The sequence below is a fragment of the Protopterus annectens genome, chromosome 9.part0 (assembly GCF_019279795.1).
Source record: "Protopterus annectens isolate FY-2018-M chromosome 9.part0, PAN1.0, whole genome shotgun sequence".
In the NCBI taxonomy this organism is placed as follows: Eukaryota; Metazoa; Chordata; order Ceratodontiformes; family Protopteridae; genus Protopterus; species Protopterus annectens.
The window spans coordinates 15,704,020-15,719,745 of NC_056743.1; the positions used below are offsets into that span (position 1 = coordinate 15,704,020).

Genomic DNA, 15,726 nt, shown 5'->3' on the forward strand with positions numbered 1-15,726 from the left:
GGAAAATAAATAGGGTAGTATGATAATCTACCTGATCCATCTTTACTCTCCGTAACTTCCAGAATCCTTAGGGAGTCCTATGTTTGACATGTACAGCAAAGTCTGACACAGATGTGTTTGTGCCTGCGGATTGTGAGTGTAAATCTTACTACTTCTTAATGTCATAGCTCTCAATGTAAGAATCAAGGACATAGCAAAAAGTAAAAAGGGGGGCATGCCTTTTGTGGTCGACTTCTTCGAAACAGTCACCAAGGCCATTGATGAGGGAAAGGCAGTCCATACAGCCTACCTTGACCTTGCAAAGGCTTTCGACACAATACCCCACTCGGGTATTGTAGAAAAACTTACCAGCTTAAATGTAAACCCATATGTCACAAGATGGGTTGCAAACTGGTTTAAGGACAGAACCCACAGGGTTAGAGTTGCTGGCGCTGTGTCAGACTCCAAGCCAGTTACAAGTGGTGTCCCACAGGGCTCGGTCCTTGGCCCCCTATTGTTTGGCATCTACTTCTCAGAAGTACAGGCCAGCATGGGAGGACTTTGGCTGACAAAGTTTGCAGACGACGGCAAACTGGGCCATAGTGGAAAGTGCATCGGACACGGATATCCTTCAGAAGGGACTCACGGAAACAGATAGCTGGTGCCAGAGCCATGGCCTGAAGTTAAACGCCAAAAATGTATAGTCATACCCTTCGGGAAAAACAAGGTAACCCCAAGCTACCATATAGGTGGCAATCCACTAAGCACAGAAGAGGTTATCAGGGACCTGGGGACCCAGGTTGACAGTGGCCTTTCTTTGACACTCACATTGCTAAAGTGGTTAGAAAGACCTTCTACATTGCCCACCTGATCATGAAGGGATTCACATCCAGATCTAGTGAGGTCATTGTTCCCCTGTACTCTTCACTTATCAGACCAATGATCGAGTACAATGCCCCATTCGGGATGTATCTCACCAGACATCTGCAGCAATTGGAGAGACCCCAAAAGTTCCTCACCAAAAGGATAAAGGGACTCCAAAATCTGTCATATGCTGCCAGATTGAATAAACTCCAGCTCTATTCAGTCGCATACCGTCTGCTCAGAGGTGACATGTGCCTGACATACAAGGCCATGTCCAACCCGGAATTAATGGACATGCTCCACCTCAAAAATCCAAATCCACCAAAACCACTAGAGCAAGCGACTTAAACCTTAGCACGGATATAAATAGGACGTGCTGGAGGGATAGATTTATCACTCAGAGACTCCCTATGCTGTGGAATAAAATCCCGGTCCATGTGAGGCAGAGCACCTCGCTGACTCTGTTCAAGAGAAATCTAGACCTGTGGATGGGAGATCGTAGGTTTACCCTGGGAATCATCTCTGTGTCACTGCTGGACAGAGGCACAACAAACTAATGGGCACAGTATTTTTTCATATAAGGGGTGGCGTAAGCCACAAAAATTTGGGCTAGGCTTATAAATGCCTTAGGGCAGATAGCCTAGTATAAACCTATGAACCTATGAACCTAAAAATAGGGACAGACTTAAAAAATTGCTCTACCAAACTTAGAAAATTTCTGGAATAACAGGTTTTGCATTATTTTTTTATAAAGGATGTAAATCCTGAAACTGAAATGTTTGTCATTTAGTAACTGTAACCATCAATGACTTTCCAGAAAACCACAAATTTTATAAGGAACAAAAAAAAAAAGAAAAAAACACATGCAAAAAATGTGTCAGAGTTTGTTAATGTCTCCAGGATTGCAGCTACCTGCGAACCAACGTGTGTGCAACAGCTTACTGTTCCTAGCATAGTGGAGGGAGTCTGTCACAGCTGTGTGTAGGCCTTTTGCTGGACATAAACATATTCATCTTATTGCTGCAAGTCTTTACATTGTTGCAAAGTCTACATCTTTGATGTTGAATATACATGCTGCAGTAAGCTGTATATTTGAATCAACATTTACAGTTTGACAGAGTCAAAGGTTTGGTGAGCAAGCTCAAGGCCTAAAAGCCATCAAGGAGCATATTGCCAAATATGCCATGCTGGAATTTATACCTGCCCGCATAGTTATCGACTTCCTTCTTGTAGGTATAACTTGATGGGCTGAGTTTAACTTAAGAAGGGAATTTATTCCAATGTCATTGGAGTCCTTTAGATAAGAAATGATTACATTTCATAAAATGGTTGACATTACTTTTACTGAGGTTGTGTGTCCTTGTGTTCAAGTAACTGGGGGTACTCTAATCAAAGGGTTTCAAATAGTAAATGGTGTTTTAATGGTCTTTAGACTAGGCATAGTTCTTCTCTAAGAAAATAATAAGATGAAGAAAGGAGATAGTTGCTGTACTCTTTGGCTGTAAGACTGAAGTTAAAGCTTTTCAGATCCCTGTTAGGAACATTTAACTTCTTCAGCTACATCAGGTAGTAGATGTGTAGATTAAGGAATAGTGCGCATCATTATATAACTGGTCAAAAAGTGCTATATACGGGGAGTTAATTTCTTCCTTGGAATGGCTCTTAACCATGTGGAGAATCAAGTGGACAACTCTATGCAGCTTGCTCATAGCAGAGCTTAAATAAGGATCAAATAAGAGGTTATCATCTACAGGACTTCAAGATCATTTACTGTGTTGAATTCTAGAAAGCTTTTTTTTTTTTTTACATCAAAGGTAAGGTCATTTCTACTGTACAAGTCATGAGTAATGTTAAACGTTGTTTCAGGGAAAATATAAGCAGAAGGTTTAAAGACAAGTTTATTTTATTTATTTATTTTTTATTTATCATTTGTTGACCAGGAAAGTCCGACTAGGTTCCACAGAGCCTGTTTTTAGCGGAGGCCCAGGGAGTAATGCTCCAGATACATGTCTTTGGAAGTTAGCAGTCATCTGCATATTTGGTGAGCCAGACACTGGAGTTTTGACAACTGAGAAAAAAAAAGACAAAAAGTAGTGGTCCTGAAACAGTCTTGAGGGACTCCACTGATGACAGGAATGGCAAGGACAGAAGTCCTCTTTTTCTTACCTGGCTGTGTATCACCATGTAGCCAGTTGTGGATCTGTGTTATTTCAGCTTCATTTGCCTGCACACCCCTGAGTTTACCTAGGATTCTGTCATGGTTATACTATGGAATGCCTTAGCCAGACTAAGGCAAGGTACTGAGACAGACCACCCACTTCAAACTTGATCCAGAGCAGTGGTCAAATTCATGAGGACATTGATACAGTACATTACTGTTAGCCTTCAGGACTGTGCATCACCTGGGCAGCTTCAGATTTACCTTAGTCTGTCTTTATGTCTCCAAATTGTCACCTATTTTTAAATAGGTCCTGATATCATATATTATACTATAACCTAAATTAATCTACAATTCTTCTTCTTCTTCTTTGGGCTTTTCCCAGTTAGGACACACCACAGTGGATTACCTGTCTGCTCATGACTGGCAGTGGAGTTTTATGGTGTCGAGTTGCAATCCCGGCACCCAACCTTACACAGAAGGCACACACATGCATGCACTCACACCTAGGGTCAATTTAGAGTGTCCAATCCACCTACAGCATGTCTTTGAGATATGGGAGGAAACCGGGGCACCCAGAGGAAACCCACACGACCACAGGGAGGACATGCAGTCTCCACACAGAAGGCACCCCAGCTGAGGATCAAACCAGAAAACTTCTTGCTGTGAGGTGACAACGCTAACTGCTACACCACCATGGCCACCCTAAATTAACCTACAATAATTCTGGAAATTAAATTGTATATACCTTGACATCAGAGATTCCTACCTACTATGTCAGACAGAATTCTACTATATTATTAAAATGTTTTTGCATGCTGGATATAGTATTAGACTGCATTATGTTAAATAGACTTCTACTGTGTTGTTATGATGTTTTTGAATGCTGGATATTGTATAATGTAGATTGCCACTGTGTTAGGCAGAATTCGACAATGTTGTTCCACTGTTTTTACACCCTGGATATAGTATTAGATAGACTCCCATTGTGTTAGAATTCAACAATGTTGTTCCACTATTTTTACACACTAGATACAGTATTAAATAGATTACCATTGTGTTAAGCAGAATTCTATAATGTTGTTCCACTGTTTTTATACACTAGATATAGTATTAGATAGATTCCCATTGTGTTAGAATTCTACAATGTTTTTCCACTGTTTTTACACACTGGATATAGTATTAGATAGCTTCCCATTGTCTTAGGTAGAGTTCTACTTCTTCTTCTGGCTTTTTCCCAGTTAGGGGTTGCCACGGCGGATCACCTGTCTGCTCATGTTTGGCAGTGGAGTTTTACAGTGTCGAGTTGCCAGCCCAGCGCCCAACCTTCTGCAGAAGGCACACACACACACGCACTCACATCTAGGGCCAATTTAGAGTGTCCAATCCACCTGCAGCATGTCACTGTTGTTAAACTGTTTTACATGATGGACATAGTATTAGACTCCCATTGTGTTAGAATTCTACAATGTTGTTCCACTGTTTTTACACACTAGATATAGTATTAAATAGATTCCCATTGTGTTAAGCAGAATTCTACAATGTTGTTCCACTGTTTTTATACAGTGGATATAGTAATAAGATAGATTCCCATTGTGATAGGTGGAATTCTACAATGTTGTTACACTGTTTTACATACTGGATATAGTATTGGATTATAGCTCTTGTCCATTCTCCTTGGTAAATACCAGTTTTGAGGGCAAAATATTGGGGTGCCATGAATTCCTGATTGGCCCCTTTAATTTCTGACTTTCCTGGGTTTTTTGGGGGTCGAATGTGTTCCTGACATCATCTTGTGCAGGGGGAGCATGATGCCGTCAGCTTCACGAGGCAGACAAACAGCCTGTCAGAATTCAACTGCCATTCGTTACTACTTAATTTAAACTTATTTAAGTGCAGCAGTGAAGAGCTGTAGAGTTGGACCAGTCTGCAGGTTTTTCCCCTTCAGGCAGAGCACATCTTTCTTCCCCCATCCAGGTAAGGTAAAAAAAAAAAATTTGAATTATGTCCGAGGTTTTCTTTGGGCTCGGGGCTCACTGCATTCTTATTTTTTATTTTATGTCTGAGAGAAACGAGAGCTGCTTGAAGCTCTCTGCAGTCTTATTTTTTATTTTATGTCTGAGACGAAACAGTGTTAGCACCAGAGAGGTATCTGTACAAAAAAGTAACGAGAGACCAAAATAAGACAGCAAACAATGACACAAAAGTGGCCAGTACACTCATGTAAAGTACAGTAAAATGGTTATAGATATATTGACCGAGGGGCCAAATACATGAAACTGTGGACACAATCAGCAACATCCTACAATGGCCAGTATGGATACACTGTATATAATGTAAATAGAAATAGTAAACTCCAAGCAAAGTAAATACATAAATTAATAAGACTTCAGTCGCAGTGACAACAATCTTACACTAAAGTTCCTGAATTATAAATATATTTAACTTTTAACCCTTGTCATAAGTGTGTCACCACCAGTTGTCTCAACTTGTTGGTATTAAGTGGAATCACTTTCAATCTCTGAATGACTGATACCAGTTTAGAACAGTGAAATGGATTGCTCATCCATGAACTGACGGAGTCCACTAACAATGACAAAGCGACGATGACTGCATGAATACAAACGCATCTGTGATCAATTTTTAGTTTGACATCTGAAATTTTCACAAAGTACACAGCACACACAGTTTCTCAATGCTCTTGTAAGATGGGGTTTCAGCACCTGCTCAGTTTCCTCTTCCCCCATGTCAACTTTTCTCTCCTGGGTGGGTGTCATTTGGCCAGACACCCAATTGCCTATGCACTCCTCTTTACTCTCCAAGTCCAAATTCCACATCAAGTCAAATTCCTCTATGGAGGTCGGCTCCCTCAAGCTGATGCCCAGTCCTAATTCCCCATCAGATGTTACCATCTACCCTATACCATTATTAAACTGCATAGCTTCCTTCCACCAGCTGTCTCTTAAACAGATTACTTCCTTTCTTACTACCACCTCATGAATGTTTGCAGTTTACTACAAGCCTTCCTAACTCGGCAATAGCAGATGAAGCATTTGGAAGTGTAGTCAACCTGAAATGAGGAATTGAAACCAAGATTTTCAAGCCAGATCTACATTCTTATTTTATGCTTTGCTATTTGGGCAGAGATAGATCTACATTTTTATTTATGTGTTGTTATTTAGGCAGAGACTGTGTGTGTGTCTGTGAAATGCCCTGCCTAAGTGTGACTGCTGGTTAGAGTTACTAGTCAGACTCAAACCCTGTACCTTGAGTACAAGGAGCAAGAGCCTAAATTCTCTACCCATACCACCACTTGTGATTCACAGAGTACAGAATGTCTGGAATGTTTGGCTCATACATTTGGTCTGTTCCTCTTAAAATTTGTGGTTTTCTGGTAAATCAGTGAGAAATGAAATCACTAAATACTGATATCAATTTAACTTTCAGTCTTCCTATCTTTAAGGAAATACATGGTAACACAAAACATTTTATTCTAGCAACTTTTCTAAGATTATACAAACAATGTTTAAAATGTTTCCATGGTTTGGGACCTTTGTCCCCCCAAAATAAATGTTGTCTTTTTCCAGATTTATTGTGCTGCATAATTCTTCAGGGGGAGAGAAGTTTACTGATGCTTATGCCAAGTCAGTTTGTGTTGTTAGTAGCACAACAGGTAGAATACTTGCTTTTGATGCAGAATGCTGTAGGTTCTACTCCCACAGCACGTAGATGGATTGCTGATACTGTACTGTGTTGTACTTTTAAAGGGGGTGAATGCTGCAGTCCTGAGAATGTCTTCTTTGGCAGAGATACCTAAGACTATGAACCCGTTATCAGTTTGCCATCCGTTTCCTATTGCTATATTACTAGCTTATTTTTTTAATGTAACATAGACAATTTATTCCTCAAGGACAACAGGCACTTTATTGGTAGATGAAACAATGAAATATAAATTTGTTTCCTAGCAGCAACCTCTTCATTATAATTTAGATGACTTTTACTTCTACAGAGATTGTGTATATTTACTGATACTCATGGATTGTAGAAATTTGAGTAGACTTTTATGATGGAAATGTTCTGAAGTGGGCCGTTTTGTCATTATTGGTTCATGCATTTTGTTCATTGCTTACTATAAAAATGTTCAAAACAATAAAGTTAAAACATGCTCTAACAAATGTGCTGTGTTATAAAAGGAATATCATTTAATACAATCAGGAAGGTGTATCAAAGAACATGTATGTTTTGTGTGCAAGGGGCCTATGATTTGAAAACAGCCCAAAGGTAATCTTTATCCACCACTGGCCAGACATATTTTTTTTGAATGTGAGTTTCAAGGGCAGAGAAGTTTTAATGTTAAGTATATTTTCATTGCGAGTCTGTATTGCTTTGTTTAGCAGATGTCTACTAGTGTTTGTGCTATAAAATGGAAAATAAAAGTTTTAAATGAAATGCAAATAATCATTGTAGAAGTAAAGCAGTATGCACATTACAGTGTTTATGGTAAATGGGGTGAAATAGCCAAGTTATGGGACATTCAAATGGCTGCAGGGGGGAAGGCCTTGTATGGGGGGCCCATTCGACCATGATTTTGTGAGGGGACGAAGGGCGGCAAACTCAAAGACAGCCCTGGACGGCACAAACTCAAACTACGCCACTGACCAGTAGACCATGGATAATGACATTTGGAGGTCCTAGCAAACTATAATATTCTTTTGCTAAGATTAGAATATTGCCTACCATTAAATGTCCTACTTTTACCACAAAATTCACATACTGCAAGTCACCAAAACAAAATCCTAATGCTCATTATCTTCATCCTTCTCAGTGAACATCATTGCTACACATTTAAAAAAAAATAGTTACCATTTACTACAGGGTCTGCGGCCATATTTTGGTTGTCTGTCCTTCAATTTGCATTTGAAAGTTGGTATCCTACAATTCAATTGGAGTGGGTGGGGTTACGTGATTATGCATGCAAATTTTATTTTAATCAGTGTACAGATTTGTACCTATTTTTCATGGGCCTTTGTCCAGATTTTTGATGTTTCCAGGTTGAGAGGTATATATTGTATAGATTCCCATTGTGTTATAATTCTACAATGTTATTACACTGTTTTGCATGCTGGATATAGTATTAGGCTGCACTATGTTAGCCACACTTACACTCTGTTATGTTTTTACATGCCTAGTGTTGTTGTTGTACTCTTTATCTGCCTATAAACTACATTTTTTTTTATGATCACTTTGTGCTCACTTTTCTCAGGTTGTCCCTGAAAAATGTCCATCCAGATCAGTATTCTACCACGGTCAACCAGTGATAAATTAATACATTAATTAATTAATTAATTAATAATTCACTCATTGTTACTGTTTAACGAGTGTATTTATAGGTTAGTTTGAAAGCTATCCCACCTTGTATATAACATTTCTTTAATTCAATAACTATTGCTGTTAATCTTATTTACCTTCCATCATTTTTTTGAGATAGTGTACATTTAAGTACTAGCAGAATAAAACATGAGTAATTGAAATGGCCCAAATGATCCCTCTCAGCCTTTTTCCAGGCAAAGGTAATACAGATATATAGACTATACAATATGCAAACAGTATAGCAACGATAGACAATACATAAGTTACACAAAGATGATACATTAAGTGAAGACCAAAATTCAACATTTAGGATAGGACCAGTATACAATATACTGCAAACAGTGCAAAACTGGACCATACTAACATTTAAGATTTTGAGTCAAACCATCCCAGCTTGATTCTAAACTCTGCTAGACCAGAAACCTTGTCCCCAGAGAGAAGAAAATTCCATAGGGTGGAAACTAAGGATGGAAAAGACCATGTCATCTCTTTAGTGTGTGTCGTGGGGTCAATTACTGTATGTGGTACTTCAGAATGCAATCTTTTCTATTAATCTGATTAACAGGAAGCCTAATGCACAGTAATGGACAGCAGTTGAGAAACCAATTTACAAGTGAGCAAACCAGCTTGCTTGGTCAGCTCTTTCGCTTGTAAGAAACTCATTGTGTTCATTATGGAACATCGCTTTTCATGACTGGGAGGATATTTGAAAAAACATGAAAAAAAGAAAAATCAGCAAAGAAAAGTAGAAAACCAAACTACAGTTACTACACTGTTGTCATGAATAACTACCTAATGTCACTCAGCCTGATAGGAATCTAATTTTTAAGGCAGGTTCTAGTTTGCTTTGTTTACATAAAGAAGAGGTAATCCATATGATTTCACAAATATTGCAGGTATCTGCAGACAGGTACTCACACAGCATTCTCTGGAATAACAATATGTTACATATCAAATACAGACTTTAGTTTTTGAGGGGTGTAGGAATACTGTCATGTTAAATGCCTTTTCAAATGAGAAACAAATGACATGAAAGGTAGCTAAATGGCGTTATAAAATCTGTATTTCCATGCAGGAATCTGCTCCACCCTCCCCCATACGTTTATCACCTCTGAGGTTACTGCACCATGGGAGGAAGGAAATTCCCCATGTAGTAACAGCCATCAAGCAATAATCTTTTCAGCCAGGCATGTATTACCACATACCTGGCATTAGCACAAAATTCTAATGTCCTTCTGTGTGTCATAGCAAAGATAAAACATTTGGTTTGCTCAGACAAACAAAGCCTTCTCTACTAAACTACTTACATTGCAGTAAATGATAGAGGCCACCCTATATAAATGACCAGAGAGAGGGCACAGCTATCCTAGTGCAGAAATACAGTAATGCCAAATCAGCTTCATTTCTGACTTCCTTGGCCTTTTTTACTTTACTATAACCACAAAGGTAAAGTCAAAGTAATCACATCTTTCTATGATCTGTTCTGGGTGGGAAGTGTTTGATCTGCAAAGCAGCAAGGTACAAGTATCTCAATACCTTAACCTTTACTAAAAGCACAGCAAAGCCCAGACTGTGGCTGAGCAGGGCCCGGGAGCTAGCCCACATTCCTGGTTAACAAACAAACTAAAATTAAACAGTCAATCCAAAACAAAGGTCAGCAAGTCAGGTTTGCTTTATAGATGTTGCACACTGTATGCATTAAAGACTGAGGAGCAAACTCACTCCAAAAATCTCAAAGATCATTAAACTAAAATGTCTCCAGCATGAGCACATTTAAAATGGCAGACAAGCACAGTTCTGGGAGAGTCTTTGTCACAAAAGTAATCAATGGTAGTGATTTCCTGGCATTCACTCATCTTTTGTTGGCAGGGCTCTGAGCAGATTCCCTTATGGCAGTACAAAGTTTGCTTGCAGAGTTAAAAAAAGCATAGTCATAATATGCCTTACGATGAATTTAGGAACAAAACAGAATGAAAAGAAAGTGCTAAACACACATTTAAAGTTACGTGTTTGTGTTTTTCTGTGTATGTTTTTAAGTTGATGTGATTTCATTTGATCTATCAGGTAAATCTACTGCTGTCATAACAATATACTGTTTGCTTGATTTTTGGAGAACAATATTCCTGATTTTTCTCCTCTACCTTATATTAAATGTGTGGGATTCTGCATATTACCAAAGACTTCGAAACAATAATTTGCATAAATGTTTGCCAAGTCAACAGCAGGAACATTTATAAAAACAATGTGTATGTTTATGTGTGTGTGTCTGTGTTCATTTTGCTGTGGGCTCATTTTTATTTTATATTTTTCCTCAACAAAAAAATTCTGTAGTTCTGTTTGTCTCAGATCAGTATAAAAACACAAACATTGTGCTATGATCAGAAATAACTCTTAAACACAAACATTATGCTATGATCAGAAATAACTTAAGGTAAAGTGGAATAAATTTAACAGATTCAAATGAAAAAGCTGGATGAAATAAAGAGACAAGACAATTTCAGAAGCATACAGCCTTTTCTATTTTCTGGAAAAGTATTAAGTTATAACCTGAACAGATGTTCAGAAAAAAATAAGTAAATAAAACAAAGAATTTGATGCTTGATGTTACTGGAATAAGCCTCACACATTAGGGGCAATTGCTAGATTCTTTTCCATTTGTTTACAATAGATTCTGAGTTAACAGCACTGGTTTAAACAGTTGCTGGTTGCTGAATATAAGATTAATTATCAGTACATATAACACTAAAATATGTCTCCCTAAAGTTTAATAAGACAAATTACAAATGTTTGGCAGTAGCAGTACAAAATCATACAGTCCAGAGTAAGAAGGTTGTTATTTTTCCAAGTCAGATGATAATGTCTTACATTCAGTAAAAAAATAGGAAAGAAACTAGACTGTAGGTCTGAATACTCTCAGTGACCAATACACACATGGTAACATGCATTAACTGAAGTGAGACTGTTAAAAATGGGAAACAAGTACCTTTACTAACCCTGAAAGTCAACACAAACATTATAATAGTATCTAATGGATTTGAATTGCAAATGACATCCAAGTAATACCAGATTTTTTAATTAATGCAAAAATACAAGCAGTTCTCATATACTCTTGGTAAAGGCAATACTATTGACGCTATTTAGCTGAGACTTTATGTGCATAAAACACAAACTATTCAGTTAAAATAACCAGCCTAAACTTTACCAGAAAAGGTAGGAAGAGAAGAAATACTATTTCCTTACCATTTTTTGTTAAAGAGGGCTGTAACAAACACAAAAGCAAAGCATTTAGCAGGGTGACTGCTGTGATTATCTTCATGGTGAGCTGGGAGTTACAGCAGAACTGAGTGCAGATGCAGGTAAAGCTCTGTTCCCCGTCTGGTTAATGATGAATGTGCTCCAACAAACACCAAAAGAAGAAAATATCACTGTGTCAGGGACACTGACCGCCCCTCACCACTGTCAGGTGGAGGCCTGGAGGGCATTAGGAAGGAGGAGGGGAAGCAAACAAAGTGTTTCAGTCACATTATCCTGCATTTAATCTAGAGTGTGTCTTTTGTAGTCTTCCCCACAACCTTTTTTATATAACTTACATTATGTGTATGTTAAGATTTATTCTGTATAAATAAAGATATTTTCTGCATGTACAAACACACACACATACACGCGAGCACACATGTGCGTACGTGTGAGCTCTCACTCTCTCTCTCTCTGCCACTTATTCCTTCCCTGTATGTTCATGCTTGCCCACTGACACACACACAAACACACGCACGTGCACACACACACACACGCACACGTGCACGCACACACACTTATATGACACTACACATGTAAGGAATGCATTTATCCCCATTCCACAAGACCTACATTTCAAATGTAAACTCCCCCGGTTGTCAATACATCATTCTTTTGTCTGGCAATGCATAGAGTGTTCACCTCCCTCCCCCAATCATACATGAACCTTGATCTTCATGTTCTGGGCAGCAGTCACCCGTCTACCCCATCCAGTGTCATGCTGAGGAAGTGAAACATCTCACTAACATCCCCACTCAGTCATACCTCCCAACATCTTAGTGCAAGAAATCTGGGCAAAGCCTAAAATAATGGGGGGACAAAGGTGCAAAAATAGGGACAGATTTTAAATATTGTTCTTTTAAACTTAGAAAGTTGCTAGAATAGCAGATTGTATGTTAGAATGCATTTTTGTGAGGATATGAAGTCTGAAATTTAAACATTTGTCATTATTTAATGACTGTGATTTGCCAGAAAACCACAAATTTTATGAGGAAGATATCAATGAGTCAAAAATCTGGACATTCTGTGAAAATCTGAACAGCTGAGAGGTATGTCAGCAAAGCCAATGGAAACCTATACCTGCAGCATTTCTGCTATCACAATATTCATCTTTGTACCCAGACTAAATTGTCATTTTTTTTAAATAATTTATAACATTATAGTTTGACCAAAAATCTGGAAACTATTTATATATTAAAATAAATTTAACAGAGGATAGCAACAGTTTAACAAAATGTTGCAGTACACAGTAAGGAAAACCAGAGTAACTCATTGTTAAAGGGATTTACTCTATGCCTGGTTTCATCTTTCAAGAAATGTGTTAGAACTTGTTCCCATAAATCCAGACTAAAAACACGCACTTAAAAGAACTTTCCAGTGATGTAGAAAATTATGCAATAGGTGTGAGAAGAGCATACCCTGATTCACATGGATGTGGGAGTGACTAAAACAATTTGTTCTGCATGGCTGAATTTCTCGGCTGTTATTTGGTTTGATGTTAATTTAAATATATGAGAAATTTAAATGAACTGGTTGCGTAATATGTATGAGGGAGTTAAATTCAGGGATTCCATGCAAGCGTAAGCAGCCTAATTACATGCCTATAAAATGTAGAAATATACACACCAGCACCTTTTTATTAGTGACTATTCTCATGAACGCTGTCCCCTTATTACACTTTTTTAGTAATTTATGTTCTTTACACTTAAGAGGTTTAGTGATTAGATTTTACTGCCGAAGGTACTTTAAATGGGGGGGGGGGGTGCAGTTCACAAACTGATGCATGAATTAATTTTTGTTAGCAAAACCAGCACATGAATTGGTGTTGTGATTTATTCAAGATGGATTACTTGAAGGAATTTCTAACATATATACATCTCACATATTGTCAGGTTCAGAGGCCATGAAGAGATACTGTACAAAGGTCATTCTGCACTGCATTTAAGGAAAACTCAGACTTAAAACACCAAGCCCTGGTGGCAGATCTGTCTAGTAACCTATGTGATTAATACATGGTGGAGCATATAACATAGTAAATTACTACAAGAGAGTGGGTTTGGGTATTGAAGTCTGCATTTTTCAGTATTTCTTGCAAAATACTTCTACATTTTTAATACCATTTTTCCACAATTTTCTAGTGGCCCTGGTCATCAGGATAGCATAAACAACTGAGACTGAATCCATCTCCTGCCCTTATTGTCATGTCCCCTGCAGTGATAGAGAGAGAGAGAGAGAGAGAAAAAACATTTCTTCCTCCTTGGCTGGTAGTCACCTAGGGTATCATTTATTTAGAAGTTGTGTCTCAGTTGCATTTTCCCTCATTTATTCCATACCCCAAACTTAGATCTGAACAATACATTATAAATCCCCCACCTCCTCAACGAGAAAGATTAGATCTGAAATGTGTTTGTGTCTTAGCACTTACCCCACCTTCCTGACCTAATGTTTAAGTACCTAGCAGCAGTATATAAAGTAAAACCTCTCCCCTAACCTGGTATCCATATGTACTAGAAATTAAATACTCATATCAACCCAAGCTGTAGTTTAACTTAAGTATTCCTAACTAGAGTAATCTCATCCCTTAGCCCAAACTCTTGTGTAGTTTAAATTAAATGCTTTGTGCTTGAGGTGAAGTTCAATTCTGTATACATCTCCCCTGTCACACACCACAGGGGTACTTTAATGAAATGACTGTCCATAGGGTACACCTTTCTATGAAGTGTAATTTTTATTTAGTGTCCCTTCTAGGGTAGCTCTCCTTCTCTGTCCTTGGCACAGGTATTAGATGCTGTGTCAATATTGTTTGTGATACAAGACCTCCCCAATGCCCTGGACAAACTTCCCCTAGTCAGTATGAATACCACCTTGGGCATCCCCTGAAAATAGGCTGCTATCCCAGTGGGGCTAACCCATTCAACAAAGTATAAATAAAAATAAATATTTTTTCCTAAAGAATTGTCCAAAATTACAAGAGAGACTGATTGGTATGTAGTTTTCATGATCTTCCAGGCTACCTCCCTTAAAAATCAGAACCACAATAGCCCTCCTCCAATTATATGGGACATAATCTGTAATTAGCAAATTCTGGAAATACATTTGGAAAACAGGACATAAACTTATTAACAGATTTTCATAAAAACCCTTGGTAGTCCATGGGTCCCAGCCGAGGTGTTATAGTTTAGGGTCATAGGTTCATAGATTAGTACTAGGCTAACTGCCCTTGTGAGTCATTTTAAGCCTAGTGAATCATCCCTTGTGAGACTCAAACACTGCACCTTGTGTTTGTAAGGCAAACACCTTAACCACTAGGCCACCCTCCAAACCCTCATTAATGCCTTAGAACCAAACTGACCAATACTTCCGAGCAAACAGCACCAAATGTATCTAATCACAGGTATTTCATCAGAAACACTGATGTCACCATTGAGTACCATAAGATCGCCTAGAATGATGTCACCATCGAGTACCATAAGATTGTCTAGAATGATGTCACCATCGAGTATCATAAGACTGCCTAGAATGATGTCATCTGCGAGTACCATAAGATTGCCTAGAATGATGTCACCATAGATTACCATAAGATCGTCTAGAATGATGTCACCATAGAGTACCATAAGATCGTCTAGACCATTAGCAATACTAAACTTGTCATTAAAAACACTGTCATTTTAAACCAGCCTGGGAGGCGTGCCCAATATATGTGTCAATTTATTTTATCAAACTCTTTATTGTGTACGTAACATCTCTGATATAACAGTATAATAACACAATTCCAAACTAAGTATCACATCCTCTTGATGGCTGGGATTTCCCCCCTTTCAAGGGGTAAGGGAAATGTCTCATGAAAATTAGCTTTACTTACAGTATTAACCAGTGATCACAGCCAAAGCCAGGGGGTTTCAGTTTCATACATTTTTATCTGACTATACCTTCAACTTTATTTGCACTGCAACCACATATTGTACTTGAAAGGTATGTAAATTAATAAACACACTTCTTGACTAATAAAAAATATATAGTTTTTGGGCTAACAGCTTAATAAGACCCACTAATCTATATGA

The 15,726-nt window shown here is 38.2% G+C and overlaps 1 protein-coding gene across 1 annotated transcript in view; it reads right to left on the reverse strand.

Moving 5' to 3' along the window:
- The window catches only part of F2 (coagulation factor II, thrombin), a 1,266,023-nt gene extending 1,254,231 nt beyond the window's left edge, over window positions 1-11,792 (reverse strand). Inside the window, exon 1 of the mRNA XM_044082527.1 lies at window positions 11,612-11,792. Within this exon, the coding sequence (XP_043938462.1) occupies window positions 11,612-11,687 (76 nt within the window). The 5' untranslated portion in view covers window positions 11,688-11,792. The remainder of the gene's footprint in view (window positions 1-11,611) is intronic.
- Window positions 11,793-15,726: the final 3,934 nt, after the last annotated feature.